General features: G+C 46.0%; 1 protein-coding gene across 2 annotated transcripts in view; it reads left to right on the forward strand.

Annotated features, from left to right (window-relative positions):
• The window catches only part of LOC311111002 (spectrin beta chain, non-erythrocytic 1-like), a 118,443-nt gene that overhangs the window by 51,833 nt on the left and 45,091 nt on the right, over positions 1-21,519 (forward strand). For both annotated transcript variants that reach the window (XM_084153684.1, XM_084153683.1), the window contains 3 exons: positions 12,189-12,340; positions 20,012-20,185; positions 20,621-20,712. In XM_084153684.1, coding sequence (XP_084009810.1) covers positions 12,189-12,340; positions 20,012-20,185; positions 20,621-20,712 — 418 coding nt within the window. The remainder of the gene's footprint in view (positions 1-12,188; positions 12,341-20,011; positions 20,186-20,620; positions 20,713-21,519) is intronic.

Consider the following 21,519-nt stretch of genomic DNA (forward strand, 5'->3'; position numbering starts at 1 on the left):
TATTCTTTCATTTTTGAACTGGGATCCCGAGTGTATGAATTGAGTAATAAACTAACATGAATTATATTTCCCTTGTGAGGCCATACAGCTCTCTCTGTAAATCTCCTCTTAGCTCTGTACTAATACAGTGAAGGGAGACGTACTGCTCGACCAGCCGTGACCCATAAACCTGACAGGAAAATGCTGTCTTTTGTTTTATTTTCTGATTGCTGGCTGTTTTTATGGTTAATGCTATCTGGGATCCTTGGGACATCCCTACCATAAACCCTTACCCTAACCTTAATTCCTACCTTAACCATAACCCTAACCTAACCCTTACCTTAACCATTTTAAAATGTCAACTACAAATGACAGATTTATAAGGGAATAAAACATTTGGGAAGATTCCCACAGGGGTGCGTGGTTGAATACTTGGTTTAGATGCAGGGGCGCACAGCTGTGTCCTGACTGGTGATGAAGGGCTGTGTAAACCTGCCCTCCCTAGCTGGACAATCAGGGCTGTGGAAACCTGCCCTCCCTAGCTGGACAATCAGGGCTGTGGAAACCTGCCCTCCCTAGCTGGACAATCAGGGCTGTGGAAACCTGCCCTCCCTAGCTGGACAATCAGGGCTGTGGAAACCTGCCCTCCCTAGCTGGACAATCAGGGCTGTGGAAACCTGCCCTCCCTAGCTGGACAATCAGGGCTGTGGAAACCTGCCCTCCCTAGCTGGACAATCAGGGCTGTGGAAACCTGCCCTCCCTAGCTGGACAATCAGGGCTGTGGAAACCTACAGTCAATCAGTCAATAAAGTCTTTGTTGTCATTCAACGAGATACGACTAGTTTCCATGCACATTATTTCAATGAAAAATACGGCACCAAACATATTAGTTAATGTAAAATTGCGGGTCTAAGATCTCTTCGGCAAAAACGTCAAAACAAATGACAGATTTCTTGAGTTATCTTAGATTAATTCTGACTATTTTGAGGAAGTGTATACTGGCTATGAACATTTCAAAATTGACAAACCGTACTATTGCCACTTTTTTTTCTCGTTTTTCAAATGAAGCTCAAAGGGAGTATGCGAGCACACTCGTTCGGTTGTAAAGTTCATGTCTTATGTAGACTTTTGGTAGCTGAGCAAGTTGTATGACCTGCAGTCAACATCTCTTCCAATTACCGTCCCAGTCAACACATGGTGAGGTAACTGTGACATCATCCACCGAGGGCCCCAGCCAGAATTCCATTTTGTTGAATGTCTCAGCGTAACGCAATGTTTATTTTGGTGTACCGTCTTTGTGTATTTTGATGAATTGTCTCCAGGACAAAGTCACACTTCCTCCCAACCAGATGTAGATATAATTAAACTGCAGTTTGCTAACAACAATCTGGGACGTGGCGTTGGGGTGCTGCGCCACAAACAGGGTGAGGTTGTTAGGCTGCTGCTAGCCTCATTTACTGCCACCCCTCTTTATTCCTTTGTTCATCCTTTTATCCTTCCCTCTCTCCATCATCCCCCTCTCACGCTAGATCAGGGGTGTCAAACTCATTTTGCCCTGTGGGCTGCATTCGGTCTTCAACGAGGTCCGGAGGGCTGCACTCAAAATGTGCAAAAAATAGTCCTCTATCCATCTTTATATTATTATACTATTTCCGATGTTCCCGGACTGTCTAGCTTTCATGTCCGTGATTATTAGCGAGCTGGACAGAGTCCATAAACTGTATGAATGTAGGTCCATTATAATTTCTACACATATAACAATTATTTATTTTATTACTCAAACCACCTGCGGGACAGATTGGACGCCCTCGCGGCCGTATGTTTGACACCACTGCTCTAGATCCTAGATGGAAGGGACACTAATAGGCTATGGTACTCTTTGCCGCAGGATTAAGGTGGTAGCATGTCTAGAGAAAGAGTTCATTCTAGGATACAGATGCTGATTTCGCCAGCTCATTTAATATGTATTGGCATCATTATTCAGGAAAGGTCATAAAGGCACATTACATTTGGCTGCAGTAGCCTACAGACTGCTGTTAAATGAAACAATGAAGTGTTGATTAGCTCTGTATTCTGGTGAGTGAGACACAATGTGACATTGTTTTCCTGTGACTGGGTTAGCTGGCGGCCACCGATGGCCTGGCTGTCCCCTAAGAAACCGCGGCAGAGAGCTGCCCCAGGCGTCAGTATCATTGGACAGACAGGTAGAAGGTCGTCCCACCAGAGAGCGAGGGAGACGTATGTTTCTGGAAAAAGGGAGGCAGACCGGCATCCTGAAATGTAATCACTCTGAACTCTGTTTTGAAGGCCTTTGCAATATTTCATTTGTTCAGTTGTTTTTTTGTCTGAGGGTGATAGTGGCACATGGTCTGTACCATACATTCCCTTCTCTCATTGTGTCAGATTTCTCAGCACCAGAGATGCTGTGTGGGCAGAACATTCAGAGAGGGAAGGGGGTAGCTACTATCTAGATATCCTGGCCCAGTCTCAGCAATGTGGCCCCACCCCACCCCAGCCTGAGGCAGCCTTTGTTTATTATTTTTATTATTATTAGCTTTACACACACACACACAGGCAGTGTGTTAAAGCCATTGTGGAAATAGCCCCGCTGTTGGTTCAGCATTATTGATAAGCAACAGGGAGTCAGTTAAGACTCCTCTCCTGACATTGAGACTTGGGAATTTTGACTACCTAGCAGAATGAATTCCTTTGTAGCCGATCAGCACTGTGGGCTAGCCTTTTCTGTTACTGCCTCTACAAACAGGCTTATACAATAAGTATTTTATGATTTAATTTTATAGGGTAGGCCAGCAATTGCATTAGTCTAAAATAGAATTGTTCCATCTCATTCCCGGAGGCCTGGTCTGTGTTCTTTCGATTTTCAGTTACAGCCTTTTAGCCTTTTGGCGACCAACAACCTTTTCCATTTTCTCCCACTGCAGTTTCTTTGTCTCTTCTTAGCTCACCGACTTTATTTTAAATCCTTTCACACTCCTCTGCTTCACTAATGTAACAGCTCATCTTGGCTGTGTAACCTCCTCCCTCTGAAAATCTCGTTAGTTGTGCTCCACTGAGCTCTGAGAGCAGGAAGTAAGTCCTGTCCTCATATGACCAGGTGCCCTCTGCTAAATGTCACTGTGGTGAAATATTTGGCTCAGATTACTGGTTTTTCGAGTCATCACTCACCAAACGTATCCAAACTCATCCAGTGTCCCAGAAAGACGTGTCAGTAAACAGAGGCTGAGATATCCTGTTCTGTCTGCATTGTCTCTCTTCGTTTGACACCTGTTTGGAATTGGGGACCTTGGACTTGGACATCCTTTTCCTTGTCCAACTCACAATTCCATAGGTAATTACCTCAGTCCGTTTGTGAGCCGTTTCACAGCGATTGACATTATTCACTCACCTGAGGCCCTGCAGAGGCCTCCTTTACATTCTGTGTCTGTGTGACTGCACAGACATATTCCACAACCATCTACTGAGGAACCAGAGAGAGGATGTGACAATATCCATATGTCATTTTGTCTACTGCCTGTCAACAGTCACACATAATAAAACAGCTGGTCTTGGCATACTAATAGGATGACTTAGCATTTAACCTTTAGGTATTTTTAAGTAGATTTGATGGATGTAAGTTGACATTGCACACAGTTCAGTGATCAGGATGCCATACAGAGTGGTTGTCCACAGATTGTGTTCTGGTCAGCAGTCCTGATAGTTTGGTAGACCTGTGGTTTGTGGGTCTGTGATTGTGGTCTGTCACTGCTTGTCGTGATTGTGGTCCGAGGGGGTTACGGTTTGTACTCTGCAGGGCCAAAGCTCAGAGCTGCAAGTTGAGATAAGGAGTTCTTGTGCGTGTGTGCACACTTGAGCGTGTGTATGCGAGTGTATGTACATCTGTTGAGCGAGGGTTTCCCCTTCCTGTGTTCTGTTCTGGGCCAGATGCTCTCCCCTGCAGGAAACCCTGTTTACAGACACTCAGGACACATCTAGCTCCACCCATATCCTCCATCTGTCTCTTTCGCAGCTTTATTAAGAACACACATTTATTTTAGACGTGACGCCCTTTTGTACTGCAGCTGATTGTGTAAAAATGCGTAGTTGCAACCTTGAATGGCATAGAGGGTCGTGTCACACAGCGTAATGTGAATGAACTATTTTACTTTGTTTTGTTATTGAAGCTAACTTTGATTCTGGTCCTTGATACTTTTATTTGGAATATTATGTGATGCTAAGCATATCTAGCCCCTTCCTGATTTCCAAAGCCTTTTTCCTGATTTCCAAAGCCTTTTTCCTGATTTCCAAAGCCTTTTTCCTGATTCCCAAAGGCTCAAAGTCATGACTAGCCAAACCTAACATAGCAGTCGTAAAAGAAAAAGGCTGAGCAGAGTTCCCACATCCGGTTTTCAGCAGAAAAGGAAGCTGTTGAATTAGCTGTATCCCTGAAACCGGATGCATCCGGTTGTTGCCAACTCCACTAAGCCTATGACTAGCCTAATCTCTCGTGAACAGACTACGTGAACATAAATTGTACTGTAGATCTGTCATGGTACAAATGGAATCCAGCAGTGTTAGTTCTGGTGCTTGGGCTTTTTCGTCACTGGTTATTTGGACACATCACGATTTCGCAGGTGTGTAGCACCTTTCGAATTTCAGAAGGGGAGGTGATCTTTGGTCGATTTTAAGGCAGCCCCCCGCATATTCTGATTGACTAGATTTTCCCTTTCCCAAAGGAGGGGGTGGAGCTCCTTGTTCCTGTTCCGCTCCTCGTTAAATCTCTTCTCTTAACATGTATGGACCCAGAACTTTCAAGGAGCGGGACACTAATCCGGACGCTTATAAGAAATCCCGCTATTCCCTCAGACGAACCATCAAACAGGCAAAGCATCAATACGGGACTAAGATTGAATCCTACTACAACGGCTCTGACGCTTATCGGATGTGGCAGGGCTTGCAAACTATTATCGACTACAAAGGGAAACCCAGCCGCGAGCTGCCCAGTGACGCGAGCCTACCAGATGAGCTAAATGCTTTTTATGCTCGCTTCGAGGCAAGCAACACTGAAGCATGCATGAGAGCACCAGCTGTTCCGGACGACTTTGTGATCACGCTCTCCGTAGCCAATGTGAGCAAGACCTTTAAACAGGTCAACATTCACGAGGCCGTGGGCCAGATGGATTACCAGGACGTGTACTCAGAGCATGCGCAGACCAACTGGCAAGTGTCTTCACTGACATTTTCAACCTCTCCCTGACTGAGTCTGTAATGCCTACATGTTTCAAGCAGACCACCATAGTCCCTGTGCCCAAGAAAGCGAAGGTAACCTGCCTAAATGACTACCGCCCGTAGCACTCACGTCGGTAGCCATGAAGTGCTTTGAAATGCTGGTCATGGCTCACATCAACACTATCATCCCGGAAACCCTAGACCCACTCCAATTCGCATACTGCCCCAACAGATCCACAGATGACGCAATCTCAATCGCACTCCACACTGCCCTTTCCCACATAGACAAAAGGAACACCTATGTGAGAATGCTGTTCATTGACTACAACTCAGTGTTCAACACCATAGTGCCCACAAAGCTTATCGCTAAGGACCCTGGGACTAAACACCTCCCTCTGCAACTGGATCCTGGACTTCCTGACTGGCCGCCCCCAGGTGGTAAGGGTAGGCAACAACACATCTGCCACGCTGATCCTCACCACGGGGGCCCCTCAGGGGTGCGTGCTTAGTCCTCTCCTGTACTCCCTGTTCACCCACGATTGTGTGGCCAAGCACGACTCCAACATTATCATTAAGTTTGCTTATGACACAACAGTGGTAGGCCTGAGCACCGACAACGATGAGGCAGCCTATAGGGAGGAGGTCAGAGACCTGGCAGTGTGGTGCCAGGACAACAACCTCTCCCTCAACGTGAGCAAGACAAAGGAGCTGATCGAGAAGGAGGGCCAAACACACGCCCATTCACATCGACGGGGCTGTAGTGGAGCGGATCGAGAGTTTCAAGTTCCTTGGTGTCCACATCACCAACAAACTATCATGGTCCAAACACACCAAGACAGTTGTGAAGAGGGCATGACAACACCTTTTCCCCCTCAGGAGACTGAAAAGATTGGCATGGGTCCCCAGATCCTCAAAAAGTTATACAGCTGCAGTTGCATCACCGCCTGGTATGGCAACTGCTCGGCATCTGACCGTAAGGCGCTACAGAGGGTAGTGCATACGGCCCAGTACATCACTGGGGCCAAGCTTTCTGCCATCCAGGACCTATATACTAGGCGGTGTCAGAGGAAGGCCCAAAAAATTGTCAAAGACTCCAGCCACCCTAGTCATAGACTGTTCTCTCTGCTACTGCACGGCAAGCGGTACCGGAGCGCCAAGTCTAGGTCCAAAAGGCCCCTTAACAGCTTCGACCCCCAAGCCATAAGACTGTTGAACAATCAAATGGCCACCCGGACGATTTACACTGCTTCTACTCGCTGTTTATTATCTATACGTAGTCACTTTACCCCTACCTACAGTGGGGAGAACAAGTATTTGATACACTGCCGATTTTGCAGGTTTTCCTACTTACAAAGCACGTAGAGGTCTGTAATTTTTATCATAGGTACACTTCAACTGTGAGACGGAATCTAAAATCCAGAAAATCACATTGTATGATTTTTAAGTAATTAATTTGCATTTTATTGCATGACGTAAGTATTTGATACATCAGAAAAGCAGAACTTAATATTTGGTACAGAAACCTTTGTTTGCAATTACAGAGATCATACGTTTCCTGTAGGTCTTGACCAGGTTTGCACACACTGCAGCAGGGATTTTGGCCCACTCCTCCATACAGACCTTCTCCAGATCCTTCAGGTTTCGGGGCTGTCGCTGGGCAATACGGACTTTCAGCTCCCTCCAAAGATTTTCTATTTGGTTCAGGTCTGGAGACTGTCTAGGCCACTCCAGGACCTTGAGATACTTCTTACGGAGCCACTCCTTAGTTGCCCTGGCTGTGTGTTTCGGGTCGTTGTCATGCTGGAAGACCCAGCCACGACCCATCTTCAATGCTCTTACTGAGGGAAGGAGGTTGTTGGCCAAGATCTCGCGATACATGGCCCCATCCATCCTCCCCTCTATACGGTGCAGTCGTCCTGTCCCCTTTGCAGAAAAGCATCCCCAAAGAATGATGTTTCCACCTCCATGCTTCACGGTTGGGATGGTGTTCTTGGGGTTGTACTCATCCTTCTTCTTCCTCCAAACATGGCGAGTGGAGTTTAGACCAAAAAGCTCTATTTTTGTCTCATCAGACCACATGACCTTCTCCCATTCCTCCTCTGGATCATCCAGATGGTCATTGGCAAACTTCAGACGGGCCTGGACATGCGCTGGCTTGAGCAGGGGGACCTTGCGTGCGCTGCAGGATTTTAATCCATGACGGCGTAGTGTGTTACTAATGGTTTTCTTTGAGACTGTGGTCCCAGCTCTCTTCAGGTCATTGACCAGGTCCTGCCGTGTAGTTCTGGGCTGATCCCTCACCTTCCTCATGATCATTAATGCCCCACGAGGTGAGATCTTGCATGGAGCTCCAGACCAAGGGTGATTGACCGTCATCTTGAACTTCTTCCATTTTCTAATAATTGCGCCAACAGTTGTTGCCTTCTCACCAAGCTGCTTGCCTATTGTCCTATAGCCCATCCCAGCCTTGTGCAGGTCTACAATTTTATCCCTGATGTCCTTACACAGCTCTCTGGTCTTGGCCATTGTGGAGAGGTTGGAGTCTGTTTGAGTGTGTGGACAGGTGTCTTTTATACAGGTAACGAGTTCAAACAGGTGCAGTTAATACAGGTAATGAGTGGAGAACAGGAGGGCTTCTTAAAGAACAACTAACAGGTCTGTGAGAGCCGGAATTCTTACTGGTTGGTAGGTGATCAAATACTTATGTCATGCAATAAAATGCAAATGAATGACTTAAAAATCATACAATGTGATTTTCTGGATTTTTGTTTTAGATTCCGTCTCTCACAGTTGAAGTGTACCTATGATAAAAATTACAAACCTATACATGCTTTGTAAGTAGGAAAACCTGCAAAATCTGCAGTGTATCAAATACTTGTTCTCCCCACTGTACATGTACAAATTACCTCGACTAACCTGTAACCCGCACATTGACTCGGTACCGGTACCCTGTGTATATAGCCTTGTTATTGTTATTTTATTTACTTTAGTTTATTTAGTAAATATTTTCTTAACTCTATTTCTTGAACTGCATTGTTGGTTAAGGGCTTGTAAGTAAGCATTTCACGGTAAGGTCTACGCCTGTTGTATTCGGTGCATGTGACAAAAAACATTTGATTTGATTTGAACTTAACTGAGCATCTGACCAATTATGCAAGCCTTTAGTTCTGGTTTAACCAAGATTATGACTAGCCTAACCACACACAGCCATGATCTTACCATGCAGCACAGTGTCCCAGTGAAGGAGCTCAGTGTTAATTAGTTAGCCCAGTCAGTTATAAGGCCTGATGCAGTCAGATGCTGCTTTGCATGTTATGGTGGAGAACACTGGCTCCATTGTCTCTGTGCTGCTCTGACTGGGACCCCACACAGCTCCCTCTGTCTCCCTGCCTCCATCTACCTCTGACTGGGACCCCACACAGCTCCCTCTGTCTCCCTGCCTCATCTACCTCTGACTGGGACCCCACACAGCTCTCTCTGTCTCCCTGCCTCCATCTACCTCTGACTGGGACCCCACACAGCTCCCTCTGTCTCCCTGCCTCATCTACCTCTGACTGGGACCCCACACAGCTCCCTCTGTCTCCCTGCCTCCATCTACCTCTGATTGGGACCCCACACAGCTCCCTCTGTCTCCCTGCCTCCATCTACCTCTGACTGGGACCCCACACAGCTCCCTCTGTCTCCCTGCCTCCATCTACATCTGACTGGGACCCCACACAGCTCCCTCTGTCTCCCTGCCTCCATCTACCTCTGACTGGGACCCCACACAGCTCCCTCTGTCTCCCTGCCTCCATCTACCTCTGACTGGGACCCCACACAGCTCCCTCTGTCTCCCTGCCTCCATCTACCTCTGACTGGGATCCCACACAGCTCTCTCTGTCTCCCTGCCTCCATCTACCTCTGACTGGGCCTCCATAGTGGGGCACACAGCTCCCTCTGTCTCCCTGCCTCTGCCCTGCTCGCTGGGCACTGCGACTCAGTGCCCCAGGACCTCTGTGGCTTTCATATCTACTATCTCTGGGACCAGGCTGTCAGGCCGTTGGACAGTCCTGTGAAGACATAGCCTAGATGGAGCGAGCTGTTTGGTACCAGGGTTTAACCTACATGATATCACAGTCTGCTGCTGCTTTATTAGCAGTCTGGTCACGCTGTAATGTCACAACGTCCTCTGAGCTAACGGCTGGAGGGGAGAGTGCATCAGTGCACATTGTTAACAGGTGTTGTTTCTCACAGTCTGCGAGACAGAGACCCACCCTGATGGAGGGAGGTTGTGAAACCTCCTCTCAAAGCGAGATTTCCATGGCAATAGGCTTTGAGTTCATATGAGGAGTAGCTCGCAAAGCAGAGGCTGTGTGTGTGTGTCATGATGGGCTGACCGGTGCGGCTGGTTCTCTTGGCCCTGGCCAGTGACTGATGTTTATGGGATCTGCAGTAGTGTGAGAAGCCTGGGCCAGACCACCCGTCCTGCATGGGAACACTAAATTAGAACAACCCTGTGAGAACATGACCAGCTAACACCGCTAACAGCAAATGGCACGGACAGTAGGCCTACCGTATGAGGCACAGCTAGCTCACATGAGACCAGCACAAATGTCACTTATTCTTCTGCACATTCCGTAGGCTATCTGGCAGCAGGACCATTTACGCTGAACAAAAATATAAACGCAACATGTAAAGTGTTGGTCCAATGTTTCATGAGCTGAAATAAAAGATCCCAGAAATGTGATATACGCACAAACAGTTAAATTTGTTTACATCCGTTAGTGAGCATTTCTCCGTTGCCAAGATAATCTATCCACCTGACAGGTGTGGCATATCAAGAAGCTGATTAAACAGCATGATCATTACACAGGTGCTGAGGGACAATGAAAGGCCATTCTAAAATGTGCAGTTTTGTCATACAACACAATGCCACAGATGTTTAAATTTTGTGGGAGTGGGGCCTCCCCAGTGGCGTCACTACAGACCCGGGTTCGATCCCGGGCTGTGTTGCAGTCGGCCGCGACCGGAAGACCCATGAGGGGGCGCACAATTTGGCCCAGCGTCGTCCGGGTTAGGGGAGGGTTTGGCTGGCTGGCTTGTCCTATTCCCATCGCGCTCTAGTGACTCCTTGTGGCGGGCCGGTGCATGCACGCTGACTTCCAGATGTACGACACATTGGTGCGGCTGGCTTCCGGGTTAAGCAAGCAGTGTGTCAAGAAGCAGTGCGGCTTGGCAGGGTTGTGTTTCGGAGGACGCATAGCTCTCGATGGGACAAGACCGTAACTACCAATTGGATATCACGAAATTGGGGAACAAAAGTTGTGGGAGTGTGCAATTGGCATGCTGACTGCAGGAATGTCCACCATAGCTGTTGCCAGAGAATTGAATGTTAATTTCTCTACCATAATCTGCCTCAAACGTCATTTTAGAAAATTTGGCAGTACGTCCAACCGGCCTCACAACCGCAGACCACGTGTATGGCGTCGTGTGGGCGAGCGGTTTGCTGAAGTTAACATTATGAACAGAGTGCCCCATGGTGGCGGTGGGATTATGGTATGGGCAGGCATAAGCTATGGACAATGAACACAATTGCATTTTGTCGATGGCAATTTGAATGCACAGAGATACCGTGACGAGATCCTGAGGCCCATTGTTGTGCCGCCATCACCTCATCCGCCGCCATCGCCTCGTGTTTCAGTATGATAATGCACGGCCCCATCTGTACACAATTCCTGGAAGATGAAAATGTCCCAGTTCTTCCATGGCCTGCATACTCACCAGACATGTCACCCATTGAGCATGTTTGGGATGCTCTGGATCAACGTGTACGACCGCGTGTTCCAGTTCCCGCCAATATCCAACAACTTCGCACAGCTATTGAAGAGGAGTGGGACAACATTCCACAGGCCACAATCAACAGCCTGATCAACTCTTTGCGGATGAGGCAAATGGGGGTCACACCAGATACTGACTGGTTTCCTGATCCACACCCCTACCTTTTTTTTAAAGGTATCTGTGACCAACAGATGCATATCTGTATTCCCAGTCATGTGAAATCCATAGATTAGGGCCAAATGAATTTATTTCAATTGACTGATTTCCTTTATATGTAAAATCGTTGAAATTGTTGCATGTTGCGTTTATATTTTTGTTCAGTATACGTTAGGATATTGTCATCCTGTGAGAATAGCACCAGCTATGCTAACAACATTTAGCTTCCACAAACAAGACTGGCTATTTAAAGATGGCCTATATGAATAAGACTGGCTCAGCCAAAAATTATAATAAACATATTTGGTATTCAAGTACGTTTAACAAAAAATTTACCTGGCCTGTGAAATGTTGATATTTACAGTACTTGTCTGTGTTGCTGTGAAAGCTAGCTACGTTGTACTTCTTAGACAGAGGAAGCTACACCCTACACAGTTATTCCAAGAACAATGACGACCTTGGTGTAGGTTTTCAACGAAAGACCAACAGTAACAAAGGCCCACAGCCAGTCAAACAACCGGGGACGCAAGCATAAACAGGAAGGATGAGAGGAGCATGCTGTTTCTGACCAGAGGCCTGCAAACCCTCACGTTCTACTCTGTTAGCTGCGCACCTGGAGTGTTAGCTTTGTAATCTACATTGTGTTGCTGTTCTTTTTATTTTTATTTTTTTCTGAGTGAGTGAGTGTAGGTAGAGGGGGAGGTGTGTGTGTGTGTGTGTGTGTGTGTGTGTGTGGGTAGAGGGGGAGGTGTGTGTGTGGGTAGAGGGGGGAGGTGTGTGTGTGGGTAGAGGGGGGAGGTGTGTGTGTGGGTAGAGGGGGGAGGTGTGTGTGTGTGTGTGTGTGTGTGTGTGTGTGTGTGTGTGTGTGTGTGTGTGACAGAGAGACTAAAGAAGAGCACACGTCAGTTGAACTGTAAAATACCCCCAGGTGATAACCTGGTTAATATGTTCCCATGATAGAATGCAGAAGTGAAACTAACCCCCTGATCACTCTCTGCTCCTTCCTGTAGATGAGCGTGAGGCGGTGCAGAAGAAGACCTTCACCAAGTGGGTCAACTCCCACCTGGCCAGAGTGTCCTGCAGGATCACTGACCTCTATATGGACCTGAGGGATGGACGCATGCTCATCAAACTACTGGAGGTCCTCTCTGGGGAGAGACTGGTACGTTAGACAGTCAGCCTGGTTTATGTGGCACATGGGCTGTGTATGTTTTACTGGGATTTCCCGGTCACACACAGAGTAATAATTCACCTTAAAAAACAAATTCTCCATAATGTCAAAATGATTTCACTTTGGGATTGCTGTTCCAAACGATTCCCCCCTGATTCTACCCTATATGCACACATTAGGCCCATGCATAGCTAATATGCTTCACTGTTTTTTTTTCAGGGCACACATACAGTGCATTCGGAAAGTATTGAGACCCCTTTACTTTTTCCACATTTTGTTACGTTACAGCCTTATTCTAAAATTGATTAAATCAAATTTTTTCCCTCATCAATCTACACACAATACCCCATAATATAATTTTTGCAAATTTATAAAAAATACTTAAATATCACATTTACATAAGTATTCAGACCCTTTACTCAGTACTTTGTTGAAGCAGCGATTACAGCCTTGAGTCTTCTTGGGTATGACGCTGCAAGCTTGGCACACCTGTATTTGGGGACCTTCTCCCATTCTTCTCTGCAGATCCTCTCAAGCTCTGTCAGGTTGGATGGGGAGCGTCGCTGCACAGCTATTTTCTGGTCTCTCCAGAGACGTTAGATTGGGTTCAATTCCGGGCTCTGGCTGGGCCACTCAAGGACATTCAGAGACTTGTCCCGAAGCCACTCCTGCATTGTCCTGTTGGAAGTTGAACCTTCGCCCCAGTCTGAGGTCCTGAGTGCTCTGGAGCAGGTTTTCATCAAGGATCTCTGTACTTTGCTCCGTTCATCTTTCCCTCGATCCTGACTAGTCTCCCAGTCCCTGCCGCTGAAAAACATCCCCACAGCATGATACTACCAACACCATGCTTCACCGTAGGGATGGTGCCAGGTTTCCTCCAGACGTGACGCTTGGCATTCAGGACAAAGAGTTCAATGTTTGTTTCATCAGACCAGAGAATCTTGTTTCTCATGGTATGAGAGTCCTTTAGGTGCCTTTTGGCAAACTCCAAGCAGGCTGTCATATGCATTTTACTGAGGAGTGGCTTCTGTCTAGCCACTCTACCATAAAGGCCTGATTGGTGGAGTGCTGCAGAAGATGGCTGTCCTTCTGGAAGGTTCTCCCATCTCCACAGAGGAACTCTAGAGCTCTGTCAGAGTGACCATCGGGCTCTTGGTTACCTCTCTGACCAAGGCCCTTCTCCCCCGATTGCTCAGTTTGGCCGGGCGGCCAGCTCTAGGAAGAGTCTTGGTGGTTCCAAACTTCTTCCATTTAAAAATGATGAAGGCCACCTTGTTCTTGGGGACCTTCAATGCTGCAGAAATGTTTTGGTACTCTTCCCCAGATCGGTGCCTTGACACAATCCTCTCGGAGCTCGGACAATTCCTTTGACCTCATGGCTTGGTTTTTGCTCTGACATACTGTCAGCTGTGGGACCTTATATAGACAGGTGTGTGCCTTTCCAAATCATGTCCAATCAATTGAATTTACCACAGGTGGACTCCAATCAAGTTGTAGAAACATCTCAAGGATGATCAATGGAAACAGGATGTACCTGAGCTCAATTTCGAGTCTCATAGCAAAGGGTCTGAATACTTATGTAAAGTTATTTGTAATACATTTGCAAACATTTCTAAACCTGTTTTCACGTCATTATGGGGTATTGGCATGGCAGGCACGACTCCAACACCATCATTAAGTTTGCCGACGACACAACAGTGGTAGGCCTGATCACCGACAACGATGAGACAGCCTATAGGGAGGAGGTCAGAGACCTGGCCGTGTGGTGCCAGGATAACAACCTCTCCCTCAACGTGACCAAGACAAAGGAGATGATTGTGGACTACAGGGGAAAAAAAGAGGACTGAGCACGCCCCCATTCTCATCGACGGGGCTGTAGTGGAACAGGTTGAGAGCTTCAAGTTCCTTGGTGTCCACATCACCAACGAACTATCATGGTCCAAACACACCAAGACAGTCGTGAAGAGGGCACAACAAAGCCTATTCCCCCTCAGGAGACTGAAAAGATTTGGCATGGGTCCTCAGATCCTCAAAGAATTCTACAGCTGCACCATCGAGAGCATCCTGGATGTGGAAAAAGTGAAGGGGTCTGAATACTTCCCGACTGCACCATCTTTTTCAACTTGAAAGAGTATTTGTAGTCATAGTAGTTCCTCATATTGCTCTTATCTGGGTTCTATTAATGGTGCAGCAGTATCTCTCATAACATAGTATGTAGCTATGTTAAACTCGTCATATCTCACAGATTTAACATCTATAAAACCAGGCACATCTTAACTGCTCTCTCCACCTCTGGAAAATAATATATTTAAAGCAGCCCCTGTAAAGGCAAGGTCATGGTGTATATGTGGATACTATGGAGAGGTTATGAGTAAGGTTGCATGCCACTAGAGATCCTGGTTCGAGTCCAGGCTCTGTCTCAGCCGGCCGCGACCGGGAGACCCATGGGCGGCGCACAATTGGTCCAGCGTCGTCCAAGGTAGGGGAGGGTTTGGCCGGCAACGATGTGGGTTCGTTTCCCATGGGGGGCCAGTATGAAAAAAATAAACATGTATGCATTCACTAACTGTAAGTCGCTCTGGATAAGAGCGTCTGCTAAATGACTAAAATGTAAAAAAAATGTTAATGTTGCAATGCTACCGGTAATTTACCAAAGTTACAGGAATCTTCAGTAAATTTAGTAATTAACCGAAAATCTATAGCAATCTGTCGTGACTTTGGTAATTTAAACTTACCAATAACTTTTAAAACCTTCGAAATATTGAGTTGCAACTCCTTTTGACTTCAGATCAGCCTCAATTTGTCATTGCATGGATTCTACAAAGTGTTGAAAGCATTCATTTACATTTACGTCATTTAGCAGACACTGTTATCCAGAGCGACTTACAAATTGGTGCATTCAACTTATGATAGCCAGTGGGACAACCACTTTTTTTTTGGAGGGGGGGGGGGGGGGGGGTAGAAGGATTACTTTTATACTATTCCAGGTATTCCTTAAAGAGGTAGGGTTTCAAGTGTCTCCGGAAGCATTCCACACGGATGCTGGCCCCTGTTGACTTCAATGCTTCCCACAGTTGTGTCAAGTTGGCTGGATGTCCTTTGGGTGGTGGACCATTCTTGATACACACGAGAAACTGTTGAGCGTTAAAAACCCAGCAGCGTTGCAGTTCTTGACACACACAAACCGGTGTGCATGGCACCTACTACCATACCCTGTTCAAAGGCACTTAAATCTTTTGCCTCACCCTCTGAATGGCACACATACACAATCCATGTCTCAATTGTCTGTAACCTGTCTCCTCCCCTTCATCTACACTGATTTGAAGTGGATTTAACAAGTGACATCAATAAGGGATCATAGCTTTCACCTGGTCAGTCTATGTCGTGGAAGAGCAGTTGTTCCTAATGTTTTGTACACTCCGTGTGGTATTCATTTTTTTATATCTGTGTCCATATTGTCCATGAGTTGCTAGCAGATAGACCAAATAGTTCAAGAGAAAATAGCCTAATCAATGAAAAAAGCATCTAATTAACAATGGCATTATTTTCAAAGAACTCCAACTCTTCCAACTGACTCTTTTCACAACTGCCACCAGTTTGAGCCAAAACATTGACAACAAATACATATTAACATAGTAAATTAAATAAAAGTGTGTAAAGAAAATATAAAGGTTTATATTTAAGATCATGTTTTACAGCTTTGTCATTCTGTTTATTTAATTTAATTATTTTAGATGTGATCATTCCACACAGAGGGCCTGCGATAATTACACACGCCTGTAATAATCTGAAGTACCCAAAAGGGTCTTGTGATAAATTACATAAAGTCCTTGAAATATATTACAATTCTGGTAGTTTAGTGGTAAACTTTGAAAGTTTCCGGTAATATATGCTCCCTTTGCAACCTTAGTTGCGAGCAGTTCAGTTGAGGACAGAGCAGAGAAGTAGAGAGTTTACGCTCTGCTAGAGTTTCAGACTGGGTCACAGATTGGGTTTCAGGGATCATGTGGTCTCTCATGGAAACCTTTTGGAGGCGGACACTACCAGACACAAATGTACGCTGAGCGATCCACCTAGGCATCTGTTGCTTGAGCATTTCTATAGTACTAGTCAAGCTGAATTTATCAAATGAGGACAATTTTGTATAGATTTTTTCCTAGTTTGTTGTGGTATTTGTCTGTAATAAAGCGCTGCTCCAATTTCTTGACATTGTTATCAACAAAACAAGTCCTACAGGCCCTAGTGTTGTCGCACCTGGACTACTGCACAGTCATATGGTCAAGTGCCACAGAGGGACATAGGCAAATTACAGTTGGCCCATAACAGAGCAGCACGGCTGGCCCATAAATGTACACAGAGAGCTAACATCAATGACATGCATGTCAATCTCTCCTGTCTCAAAGTAGAGGAGAGATTGACTGCGTCACTACTTGTCTTTTGTGAGAGGTATTGACATGTTGAAGGCACCGAGCTGTCTGTTCAAACGACAAGCACACAGCTTGGACACCCAAGCATACCCCACAAGACATGTCACCAGAGGTCTCTTCACAGTCCCCAAGTCCAGAACAGACTATGGAAGGCGCACAGTACTACATAGATCCATGACTACATGGAACTCTATTCCACATGAAGTAACTGATGCAAGCTGCAAAATCTGATTTGAAAAAACAGATAAAACTACACCTTATGGAACAGCGCGGTTTGTGTGTGTCTGTATGCTGTTGTTTTGTATGTGTATGTTTTGTATTATAAAAAATAAAAAAACACAAGGAACAACGCAGACTGTGAAGAGACACGCAAACACACGTACATTTTAATATTGTTATATGGTGGTATTATAAACGTTGTGTTGTAGATATGTGACCGACCGGCTCGATTCGGTCTTATGTAGCAACATTTGAAAGTGTGTTTTTTACATTGGATAAAAGCTAGAAAATGGTATATAATACACTACAATTGAGGAACAATGGGAAAGTAATTCTGCTTTGAAAGTTGATAAACTTGTAACCTCACTTTTGAGAAAATGACCCTTGAATGTTTTGGTACACCAACTGGAGAGCTCTTCTTTGTCTACACCCATTCAGCATCGTTCACACCCTCTTAAGATTTAGCCCCACCCATCTCTTTAAGGATTCACATGTGAGGCTATGTACTAAACAACCAAAGATTTCAAGACTAAAGGCTGGTTTATACTATGGGTATGCTCGTACATTTTATCTGGAGTGCCAGAGTGTGCTCTGGGTGTTCGTAAATTCGGAGCGTTTCGCTCTCAGAGCGTTCAGAGCGCACACTGGATGCTCTGGCCGAGGAGTAGGGTTGATCCAAGTGTTCTGACCTAACAGCAGCAGTCAAACACCCAAGCTACAGCTCACTCTGACCATTTTACTCTCCCTAGCAGAGCTGGTTAGGCTGTTTTTATGTTATCCAGAGCGTTGGTGACTGCAACTGTGCTGCTGGCAACAATTTAATTTGGCTTTTGATAAAAATAAAAAAAGGTTTACGTTCAAATGGCGCTCCTGTGAAGTAGTGACGCGCGACATATGCCTAGTTTCCTGAAACGAGTCACATATGTAGTGCTGTAATGATGTTATATGATGCACTGTTTTTTGTTTTTTGCGTGTGATGTGCCTTAATTTGTTTGGACCCCAGGAAGAGTAGCTGCTTCCTTGGCAGCTAATAGGGATCCATAATAAATACAAAATGTGACAAACACAGAAATACACATTTATAACCTACATGTACCACAAACACACTGATGCAGACCCAATTATACATTCAACGCACCAAGCATGTACACTAGCATGCAGTTACACAAACACACACAGACTGCTTACAATTGAATGCTAGAGGCCAAGCTAGGTTAGGAGACCTTATGTCGTATGCCCAGACTGGAGTCAGATCAAGGCAAAACCAAAACATCATCACTGTTGTTGTTGTAGTAGTACGCATGTGACGTCAGAGGGCAAACTTCACTCTGAGCCAGTGAACTGTTCCTTCTTAGCAGCTGTGCTGAAGGAGGGGAGAGAAGCAATTATCACGGCAGGATCGCCACTAAAAAAAGTGGTTTTGCAAAGTTAGCGCTGATGGGTTCTATTAACTATGTCCCAATTTAGCTCACGCACCCGTCCCCTCCTCACCCCTCCCTGCACCACCAGTGGCTATTGAAAGGCAGCTCTCTGATGGAATCAAAACGCGATTAAGCCTGACTACTGCCCCTACCACGTCCAGTTGATCGTGCCAAGATCCTCCATTGAGGGCGCTTACGGGTCTTTGTTGTTAGAAAGATCTGACCACAGCTTCAACTCATTCACAGTGAATGCAAAAGAGAGCTTCAAGTTCCTTGGTGTCCACATCACCAACGAACTATCATGGTCCAAACACACCAAGACAGTCGTGAAGAGGGCACAACAAAGCCCATTCCCCCTCAGGAGACTGAAAAGATTTGGCATGGGTCCTCAGATCCTCAAAAAATTCTACAGCTGCACCATCGAGAGCATCCTGACTGGTTGCATCACCGCCTGGTATGGCAACTGCTCGGCCTCCGACCGCAAGGCACTACAGAGGGTAGTGCGTACGGCCCAGTACATCACTGGGGCCAAGCTTCCTGCCATCCAGGACCTCTATACCAGGCGGTGTCAGAGGAAGGCCCTCAAAATTGTCAAAGACTCCAGCCACCCTAGTCATAGACTGTTCTCTCTGCTACCGCACGGCAAGTGGTACCGGAGCGCCAAGTCTAGGTCAAAAAGGCTTCTTAACAGCTTCTACCCCCAAGCCATAAGACTCCTGAACAGCTAATCATGGCTACCCGGACTATTTGCACTGCCCCCCCCCAACCCAAAGGCAAAAAAACAACAAAACTGAAGAATTTCAAAAGCGAGCTTGCTATGATGGAGTGAAAGGAAAGGCAGAGGGAGAAATTATCGATGAGATCTTTGATATAGAAACAGTGGGGGTGTGGCCAACATGCTGTACAATGGAGTCCTGCAAAATGATCCCAACTCAAGCCAGACAACTGAAGTCAAGCCAGCCTCCATTTCTCAACTGTTTCAGGAAGCGTAGGAATGCCGTCTTAGAGTTCACTCCACAGAAAACTACATTAAAATGCCAGATGGTTATCTCTCATCTCTCTGATCTGGTGTTATTTGTTTTAGACGGAGGAGATACCCACTGGTGTTCTCCAGCTGTCCCAACAAGGCCATGCCCTGAGTACTTCCTGGGTCATGACCCCTGGAGAATGGGTTCTAACCCTGGGGAGCTCTAGATGACATGTCTCTCGACATATGGCGTAACAGGTCTGGAAGGACAGACATATCAGAGCTTATTTCCTCTGGGTCAATTTTAGGATTACTTAGTGTAACACACAAAAATACATGACCTATACAAACACACACTGAAGTCCCATAGATATGTCCTCATATATAATGTACATCATTTTATTATTGTTGTGTAATAGACCATCTTAAATCTGCCTACCTCAAGTATTAAAGAAGTCTGCTAAGTAGGTCATGAGTCCAGGGAGTCCTGCCTTAAGTCATAACACACAAAACCAAACCGTTTAGATTGTTGGCAGTAGAACGTCAGAGATATGAAGAGTATGAGTGAAACTAATGTAATTAGACTGTGCTAATACAACCTCTGTCCCGCTTTCTTTCCCCTCTGCAGCCCAAGCCCACTAAGGGGCGCATGCGTATCCACTGCCTGGAGAACGTGGACAAGGCCCTGCAGTTCCTCAAGGAGCAGAGGGTCCATCTGGAGAACATGGGCTCCCACGACATCGTCGACGGCAACCACCGCCTCACCCTCGGCCTCATCTGGACCATCATCCTCCGCTTCCAGGTCAGCTGACGACCCAGTACTCCTCTCTCTCTCCCTCTCTCAATGACGTATCACGCATATGCTGATTATAAAGTGAGAGAGCAAAGTTGGTAAAGGGATTACATTTTTATATATGGTGTAATTTTTTTTTTTTTTACAAATCCCACTGAAATCCACTGATTTTAAGTGAATGTCAGTCAAACTATGACAGGAAGTGGTAGTAGGTTGCTTTAGTTTATTTGTATATCGAGAAAGTGCTGAGAGGTGGTGTTTATGTACCTGTCACACAATGCAGGTGGGTGCATTCCAGTGTGTGTGTGTGTGCACATTTTTTCTATGTGTGCTTGAGGTGTGTGTGTGTCAGCTTATGTGCGTATAGTGGTTATATCAGTCTCGGTGTCCTGATGATGGCTGGCGTTGTGTGACCATTGTTATTCTTTGGCATGTGCTTGACAGATCCAGGACATCAGAGTGGAGACTGAGGACAACAAGGAGAAGAAGTCTGCTAAAGATGCCCTGCTGCTCTGGTGCCAGATGAAGACCGCAGGGTGAGTGACCACAGCACCAGCAGCCTTAGGCCTACTCTACTATAGCGCACAGTCAACAGAATAATCCATGTCAACACATTATGGTCAACAGATTGTGATCGAAAATACCAACAACATCAAGGGTATATGTGAAAACATATATAGAACATTCTGGCCTAGCCCAGTGTACAAAACATTAGGAACACCTTCCTAATATTGAGTTGTACGCCCTTTTGCCCTCAGGACAGCCTCAATTCGTCGGGGCATGGACTACAAGGTGTCGAAAGCGTTCCACAGGGATGCTGGCCCATGTTGACTCCAATGCTTCCCACAGTTGTGTCAAGTTGGCTGGATGTCTTTTGGTGGTGGACCATTCTTGATACAGACGGGCAACTGTTGAGTGTGGAAAACCCAGCAGCGTTGCAGTTTTTGACACACTCAAACCGGTGTGCCTGGCACCTACTACCATACCCCGTTCAAAGGCACTTAAATCTCACCCTTTGAATGGCACACATACACAATCCATGTCTCAAGGCTTAAAAATCCTTCTTTAACCTGTCTCCTCCCCTTCATCTGCACTGATTGAAGTGGATTTAACAGGTGACATCAATAAGGGATCATAATTTTCACCTGGATTCACCTGGTCAGTCTATGTCATGGAAAGAGCAATGTACAGTGCCTTCAGAAAGTATTCACACCCCTTGACCTTTTCAACGTTTTGTGTTACTGCCTGAATTTAAAATGGATTAAATCGAGATTTCTTGTCACTGGCCTACACACAATACCCCATAATGTCAAAGTGGAATTATGTTATTAGCAATGTTTACA

The sequence above is a fragment of the Coregonus lavaretus genome (genome assembly GCF_964263955.1).
Source record: "Coregonus lavaretus genome assembly, chromosome: 36".
NCBI classification, from domain to species: domain Eukaryota; kingdom Metazoa; phylum Chordata; class Actinopteri; order Salmoniformes; family Salmonidae; genus Coregonus; species Coregonus lavaretus.